The sequence below is a fragment of the Charadrius vociferus genome, unplaced genomic scaffold (genome assembly GCF_000708025.1).
Source record: "Charadrius vociferus isolate BGI_N301 unplaced genomic scaffold, ASM70802v2 scaffold793, whole genome shotgun sequence".
NCBI classification, from domain to species: Eukaryota; Metazoa; Chordata; class Aves; order Charadriiformes; family Charadriidae; genus Charadrius; species Charadrius vociferus.
In genome coordinates this window covers 1,015,653-1,023,924 of record NW_009647833.1, presented here as the reverse complement: position 1 = coordinate 1,023,924, position 8,272 = coordinate 1,015,653, and the positions used below count along the sequence as shown (strand labels likewise).

Here is an 8,272-nt window from a genome sequence, read left to right as displayed (position 1 = left end):
GCGGTGTTCAGGGTGCGGGCGGTGACCCGCTGCACCAGCTCCCTGGAGGGGCACACCGAGGCTGTCATCTCCGTGGCCTTCAGCCCCACGGGAAAGTACGAGGGTCGGGCTGTGGGTGGGGGGCTCGGGGCGAGGCAGTGGCTGCTGTCATCCCCCCTGCGCTGAGCCGGGCTCTTCTTCCTCTTCCAGGTACCTGGCAAGCGGCTCTGGAGACACCACCGTCCGCTTCTGGGACCTCAGCACAGAGACACCACAGTTCACAGCCAAAGGTGAGTTTAGGGGTGTCCTGGGAGGGCAGCTCCCCCCCAACTTCCCTCAGGGACCCCCTGCCTGCTCCAGGGGACAAACAGAGCAGAGCCTGGTTGTTGTCTGAATTGTATCAGCTGGGACTGTGGCTCCGGGGGGAGTAGCTCTCTTTCATTAATGAAATGGAGGAAGAGGGTCTGGCCTGGAGGAACACAGAGGGTGACCCTTACCTCCAGTCCTGCATCGGAGCGGCTGTGTGCTGGGACACGGCGGACAGGCAGTCACAGCTCTCCGCTCACATTCGCTCGTGCTCTCTCTGCCAGGTCACCGGCACTGGGTGCTCAGCATCGCCTGGTCACCCGATGGCAAGAAGCTGGCTTCGGGCTGCAAGAACAGCCAGGTACGTGTTGGCTCCTGAGTCCCTCAGCACAGGGCCAAATGCCCCGACAGCTGCACCGAGGAGCGGTCTGTGGGAGCGTGGAGACCCTCTGCAGTCCTGTTTTGATCCAAAATGAAATCTGATAAAGGGGCTTTGGGACGTTAGGGGCAAAGACTTGTTTTTTCTGGGGCGTGAGGGGTGTATTCAGTTCTTCTGAGCAGGATTGGCATTCCCTGGAGGAGCTCTGCACGTGGATGCATCGCAGTAGTTGCTTGTGGCATCTGTGAACTCTGTGCCGGGCAGGGCTCCGGCTTTGTCACCTTTGTAGACCTCTTGCCGCTGAGCTGTGCTGTCTTGTGGCAGACGCTTGTCCCTCTGTGCAGGAAAGAGTCCGGGTTTTGAATGTGGTCCTTGGCAGACGGCTCCATCACGAGGGAGGTGTCTGGAGCGAGAAAGGCTATCGCCCGGCCAAGCCAGGGCTGCTGTTGGCACGACCCGGATGTGCAGCAGCAGCCTGTTTCGCAGTGCTCCTGCTCAGACGCAGCCAAATTCCCTCTTGCCGGAATGCGAAGGCGGCCCTGTCCCAGCTGTGGGGCACAATGTGTGTGCTTAAGGTGTGCACAGAAACGCCTGGGGAAGCGGCAGCACTCGTGGGCAGTTGAAAGTGAGTCAGTAAGTTGCTGAGCTGCAGAGGGGCAGTCGCTTGATCTGACCTTTGAGCAGTTTGGGAGTAACGAGAGCGGCCACGGAGCTGCCGAGCGCTGCTGTCCCACACTCAGTTTCCGAGTGGCCACTCCGTTGGGCTACTTTGATACCAGCCCCAGGGACACAGGCCGGGCCAGGGTGGCTCTGCCCTGGTTTGGTGCCACTCTGGCTTTAATCTAACCCAGGGAGCTGCTTGTCCTCCGTTTCCCTGTTTCTCCCAGGTTTTTAAGTAGCAGATGACTAATGCCTTGGCTCTTTAGATGAACATTTATGTAGAGAGTGCAAATACAAGAGAAAACCAGCATGTGTCCCACCCACAGAAACAGATAATAAGTAGCGTTTAGCGCGCTCTGGCTTTCATCGCACCCTGCAAACATTCACTAACTCTCTGGCACAGGACGTCAAAGGCTCAGGCTGGCTTTTTGGGGACCTGTATTGGTTTTGAGTTGAAGCAAGTATTTTTGTAGCAGCAGCGTTTTAGGCAGAGAGGAGGGTGATCAGGTCTCATGCTTTGAGATGTCAGCTGATTGCTGCAGGGATCTGGAAAGGCATCCAGCCCTCCTGCCCCCCTCCCGTTCTGCTCTCTGCTTCTGCCAATGTAAATGTGACCCCAAGGACACCTATCCTTTCTAACCAGAACCCGAGCGTCCCTGGGATTCACATGATGTGTGTGGCCTGACGCGACCCTCTTGCTTCCTCTTTTGGACAGATATTTCTCTGGGACCCAGCCACCGGCAATCAGATCGGCCGGGTGCTCTCTGGCCACTCCAAATGGATCACGTGTCTGTGCTGGGAGCCGCTCCACATGTAAGTGAAGGGCCATCCCAGTCCTTCCCCTTTACTCGTATGGAAAAGAGCAGCCTGACCCGAAGGGCACTGCTCCTGTTTGCCTTTCTCCTGTTACGGTGCGCAGAGGGGGTGCGTGCAGGAGAACGGCCCTCAAGGTGGGCTGGGAAAAATGCATCTAGCCCAGGCACTGCTCACAGCCCCTGGGAGGGTGCTGGGGAAGTTACTGCCAGGCTGTGCCTCTTTTCCCCTGTATATAAGACATACCTGCCCATGGAAAGCAATGTTTTCATGATGCTGGACAAACGTTTGATATGCTTCTCCCCAGCGTGCTGAGCTGGGCACAGGAAAGCCTCCCCTCGCGGTGCCCAAGCTCAGGCTCTGCAGAGCACTCCCTTTCTGCTCTCCTGCATCCTGGTTGCCTCTGTCATCCTGTTTTATTTATCATGAGGACTGATTAACGGTGCAATCCCCTTATCCCTTCGATCAGCTAAAGCTCTGTCTGGGAGAGATGGGTGGAGGAGGACAGTTGTAGCCAATAATCCAAGACATTATAGAAATAAATAAATAAAAAGAAAGAAAAAAGGGTCCTTCAGAGCAGAGCCCTGCAAATTGAATTTTCCAGTAGGAAACTCCAGCTATTTGCAAACAATTAACTGGATTAGCAAAAACTGATTATAAAGGAGGATGAGGAAATGGCGAGGAGGGAGATGACCCTGCCAGGGCTCTACTTCTCTGTCTCCAGCCAGCTGTGCTTCCTGCTCAGTTTCTGCACAACAGGGGAGGCCGTGCTCCTCCTCACCGCTGCTGGTGCTAGGGACCACTTTCTTTGGTGTTAAAATCATGTCGAGTGATAAAGATGTTGTGCAAAGCACAGAGGGCTGTGTCTCCCCTGTCCTTGCTGAGTTGTGGCCAGCTGCTTCCAGATGTGTGAAATTTGCCCCCCTTGAGCCACGTGGATGGAGGTTGCTGCTTTCAGCCCTGCCAGCACAGTGGCGCTCTGTCCGCAGGCTGGCATGTTTCCTGCTGGAGGCAAAGCACAGCATAGGCAGGGGAGCATTTGACGCGTTCCCGTTGCTGCTGGTGTGTGCTGCCTGTGTAAAGCAGACCGACCCCCTGCCCAGGGCACTCTCCAGCCACCCCCCAGGGAAGGTACCAGTTTGTGGTCCCCTCGTTAGCCAGTGGGTTGTAGCTGCCTGCTGTGAAAACAAGGTCATTGCCAAGGTCACAGGTGCCAGGTTTACCCTGGATTGATGCTGTTAGTGTGCAGCCCTGGAGTCGGTTTTGGAGGGAAGCATCTATCTGCTCTTCCCCGGCCCTGTGGGATCTTGTTCTCCATAGGTCAGCGCTCAGCCCCTGCCTGGCCTCTCTGATCTTAAGCCAAAAGAGAAAGTTGTCTTTTATTGACTTCTGGGTCCTTCAGTCCTCTGGGGCTGATGGGGGAAGAGCTTGGTGGAGGAGCTCTGTGCACTGTGCAAATGGATTTGATCTTCTTTTTGCCCAGAAACCCGGAGTGCCGCTACCTGGCAAGTGCCTCCAAGGATGGCAGCATCCGCATCTGGGACACGCTGATGGGCAGGTGTGACAAAATCCTCACAAGCCACACACAGTCGGTGACATGTGTGAAGTGGGGGGGCGATGGCTTGCTCTACTCCTCCTCCCAGGACAGGACCATCAAAGTCTGGAGGACCCAGGATGTAAGTCAGGCGGGCAGGTCTGGGGCTGGTGGTGAAGGGGGCTGGATGCATTGTGTTGTGGCTTTGTCTGCTCTTCCTGGCACAGCTTATGCCCTGGAAAATGGAGGTGCTGTATCCTCTTGACCTGTCAGAGCCTGTTGCTTGACATCATTTGGAAGGGGTAGATGTTGTGCAGTGTTTTCATCTCTAAAGTGTACAATGGGGCTAAAAGCTGGAAACACCCATTGAGTGACCTGTTTTGGGGGGAGTTCCTCACAAGGTCCTGTGAGAAACTGGTTCCTGAAGCTCAACAGTGGTTGTTTCTTCCCTGTTAAGCCTGGCTGCAGCCCTGCCTGCCTCTTGGGCAAGAAGGTTTGGAAAGTTTAGGGTTGGTCCCTGCAGTACAGTGGGTCTGGTGGATTCTGCGCCGCCTGACTCTGTCCTGCCCATCCCTCTGTAAGCGGGTGGTTTTGTTTCCAGGGGGTCCTCTGCCGCACCTTGCAGGGCCACGCTCACTGGGTGAACACCATGGCCCTTAGCACCGACTATGTTCTCCGCACTGGTGCCTTCGAACCTGCTGAAGCCACCATCAACCCACAGGATGTGAGCGGCTCCTGTAAGTGCAGCATCCGTGTCGTAGGCTGGAGGAGGCGGTGGGGAGGATAGTGAGGAGACCTGATGTCTCCTCTTAACGCTGCCACGAGCCAAAGGAATCCTGAGAGCTGGAAGCAGGTCCTGTGCTGGTGTCAGTCATGCTGGCAGCCACGATCTTCCTTCTCCATGCACAGGGTCGAGCAGTCTGGGGGATGGGAAGGCCACTCTATTTTCAAGGACTTTTGCTCCAAATACCGTGCTTGGCAAAGAGAAAGTGGCTGAGCAGTCACAAATGCATCTGCTTGTCCCACAGAGCCAGGATTGGAATTGGCATCGCAGGGTTATAAAGTTTCCTTTCACATAAGGATTGCAAATCTCTCATTCTTACTCTCTCGCTTTCCCTCTTTCAGTGGCAGAACTGAAGGACAAGGCACAGCAGAGGTATGACCAAGTCAGGGTAAGTTTTGTCTGTGCTGTCATTTCTAATGCTATTACTGGTGGAAGCAGTAAATGTGGAAAGTTGGCTGTTGATCCCAACACTGGTGTGCTTCCGAGCTCTCCACACCTGGCTTGTACAAGACTTGGGCTTTCATCCCTTTCTCAGGGTCAGGAACCAGAAAGGCTCGTCTCTGGCTCAGATGATTTCACGCTGTTTCTTTGGAGACCAGCAGAAGACAAGAAGCCGCTAGAGAGAATGACGGGCCACCAAGCATTGATTAACCAAGTGCTCTTCTCGCCAGACACCCGGCTCATCGCTAGTGCTTCCTTTGACAAGTCCATAAAGCTCTGGGATGGTAGGACAGGAAAGTGAGTTGGTTTGTTCTGTTACAAAGTTGGTGCTTGTATGGTGTCTGCGTGTAATGCACAGGTTACACAGAGATGGGCCCCAATGTCATTGTCAGCAACTCCCTGGTGTGTTCATCATCTCTGTAGCCTGAACTCGCGCAAAGTAATTCCGCTGCCTCTGTCTCTCTCTGCCCTTGGGATGTCCCTTGTCCGGCTCTTCTTGTGTTACGGGGTCTGTGCTTGGCTGGGTGTGTGCAACCGTGCTGTCACCCAGCCACAGCACTGCCTGGCACACGCGCGGCACATGCTGCCTGCTGCAGGGTCGGTTCTCCGGGGTAGGCACAGTCATGGTGGGATGGGATGTTCCACTCGGCTGCCCTCCTGAAGACATGTGCGTTGCACATTGTAGACTGACCCAGTTTAAACAGTTCCTGTGCCAGAGAACAGCTTGTTCTGGACGGTGCAAATTCTTGTAGTTACAAATGGTGCTGTTGGTGTTTGGATGCTCCTGTAGTCCAGCGTTTAACTTACTGCTAGAGTGTTGGTGAGCTCGCTGAGGCAGCGGTCCTTCCCTTGTTTTGCCTTTGTACTGGTGAGCTTGGGTTCATGTCAGTAGTTTTAACAGTCCTTCTAAATCTAGGCTGCTCATCCAGAGAGAAGGAGGACACGTCTGTATGGTGCGGCTATGTTGTTGCCTGCTGGATAAGGGATTCTTGGCAGAGGAGTTGAGATGAAGAGCTCTCTATCCTCTAGAAGGCTCTGAGCCCATCTGGGAGGACTTTTTAGACAGACTGAACCACCTATGGATGCTGTATATCAATTGACTGCCTTGTGTGTGCTGGCTTGGGGTGTGCTGGGCATCCCGTGACCATGCTTGCTCACAGGTGGAGAAGAAACATGGAGGCTGGGCAAGGGCAGGTTTGGAACGAAACTAGCTGCCTTCTCCTCTATAACAGCTTCTTTGTGCCTCCTTCACACCAGGTACCTGACATCGCTGAGAGGGCACGTCTCGGCTGTATATCAGATCGCCTGGTCAGCCGACAGCCGCTTGCTAGTGAGCGGGAGCAGTGACAGCACACTGAAAGTCTGGGATGCCAAGACGAAGAAACTGGCAATCGATCTCCCTGGTCATGCAGACGAGGTGAGGTGTCTCATCGAGACGAGGTGTTTGAGAGAAGCCAGAGATAACTGTGTCTTTCCCTTGTACTAGGTGTATGCAACGGATTGGAGCCCGGACGGACAGAGGGTAGCGAGTGGAGGGAAGGATAAGTGTTTGCGGATGTAAGTAACCTTGTTGTCTGTCCATAGAGAATGTTGCAGACATCACATGTGTCCTTCGGAGCTGCAGTCTCCTTGCAGAGACCTACACGGTTAGGGCGTGATCTCTCCTTGCAGAGAGCACAGCGCCGGGCCAAATTCCAGCCTGGAGACCTGACCTCCCTCAGGGCAGGAACTGCTGCTGTCCCCTGGGAGATGACTAGAAAGCAGAGTCCCTCCAACTGAGCAGTCAGTGGTGAAATTTGACTCAGACGTTTTGGCTCCTGGAGAGGGGAAGGAACAGTTGCACCAGTTGGTCAGACCCTTCCTTTCTCACCTTCCTCTGTCTCCCAGTTATGCAGACAGACAAATTCCTGTGAGCTGGTTGCCATTTGATTACGGCTGGTAAAGGAACCCAGTCCTCAGGCCCCTGCTGTGCTGCTCTCCTCCAGTACCTGCTGGGGGCCTTGTTACAGTGCTGGTGTCGGACCACAGGGATGCAGCAGCTCTTTCCGTTTGCAGATGGCGACGATAGGAGCAGCGACACGAAGCCGCCGGTCTCGTCCGGGGCTGGCCTGCCCTTGGCACAGTTTGCCTGGGAGATCTGCGAGGTGATAGACAACGGAGGCTGACCCGAGCACGACTCCCCTGTTCCTGTTGGCTGCTTTTCCTCATGGACTCTTTCCTTATATTTATTTAAGGAAATTTTAATTCTAGTTCTTATTAAGAGCTGTGCTTTGCAGGATGATTTCCTCTGAACATTACAGGAGGGCTGTCTCATCTGCTTCCATCTCAACTGGCTTTGTATTGGAATTCCAGCCTTACAGTAGCCTGCCCTCTTGAAAGGGGCAAAGGAGGGGTGGGGGACAGCTTGTGCCCTTTCTTGCTGTGTGAAGAATCCTGCGGGGAAGAGACTTTTAGTAGGAACAGAAAGGGTTGTCCTTGTGTGACCTTCAGAGAGGGAGGGAGGAAGGGGAAAATTCAGCACATCATTACATTGCAGAATTGTGCTCGGCTGCATGCCTGGGACAAAGATCTGCTGAGAATAAGGTCTCGGGGCTTCTCGTTATTCCAGTAAGGTTTTGCCTTTCCACTCAGCCCGTTTCCCTGTGGGCTGTGCCGAGCATTATCTGTTAGCGATCCTCCGCATCCACGGCAGATAACTCATCCACTCATCCGTTCAGGGTGCAACAGGCATGGAATTCTAATGACTGTTAGAGCTGTGCTGAGTTTTCAGGTCTTGATGGTTTTTGGAAATGAGGAAACAAGGCACTTTTGCTTCTGGACAGGTGGGAGAGTGCCCGTTTCCCATCCACTGCTGGCTCGGGGGGAAGGAAGGAAGGGGTGGGGAAGGGGAAGAATGGAGCAGGCAGTTTGGGTGGTGTTTGTCCCTTGCCCTGGATACGTGTTGACAGCAGGACTGGGACTGTCACAGTACATAGCAAAACTTCCATTGCACAGAGCTGGCTCCTTCTGAAATTTCTTAAGTGCATTTACTTGCCCAGTGGGTGAGAGGGATTCACACTGTGAGTTATATATTTGTAAGCTTGCTTATGAGCCTTTTTGTAAGTCAGTTCAAGCTTCCAACAGTCATGAGGCAAATAGACCTGGATTTAGTGTTTATTTCCAGGATGCTTACAAAACAGTGAAAATCAAGGTGTGATTAATAAGAAATAGAGATTATATTGTCCAATTTAATTGCAGCAAGCTAGTATGAAGGCCAAAACATTCTCCATAGCCCTCATTCTGCAGTTGCTACCCAGTGATTACTACAACTCAGAACAGGAGTTTGGGTCTCAGATGCTTCGCAGGTGCAGAAGATGCATTTTAGGACTTTATTCCT

The 8,272-nt window shown here is 53.6% G+C and overlaps 1 protein-coding gene across 1 annotated transcript; it reads left to right on the top strand.

Annotated features, from left to right (window-relative positions):
• On the top strand, positions 1-6,457 carry NLE1 (notchless homolog 1 (Drosophila); the record flags this gene model as incomplete). The annotated part of the gene is made up of 10 exons (XM_009882740.1): positions 1-95; positions 190-269; positions 570-646; positions 2,040-2,137; positions 3,621-3,813; positions 4,273-4,408; positions 4,797-4,843; positions 4,991-5,193; positions 6,154-6,313; positions 6,383-6,457. Coding segments are annotated over 10 exons (1,164 nt in total), but the record flags the coding sequence as incomplete, so codon positions are not given.
• Positions 6,458-8,272: the final 1,815 nt, after the last annotated feature.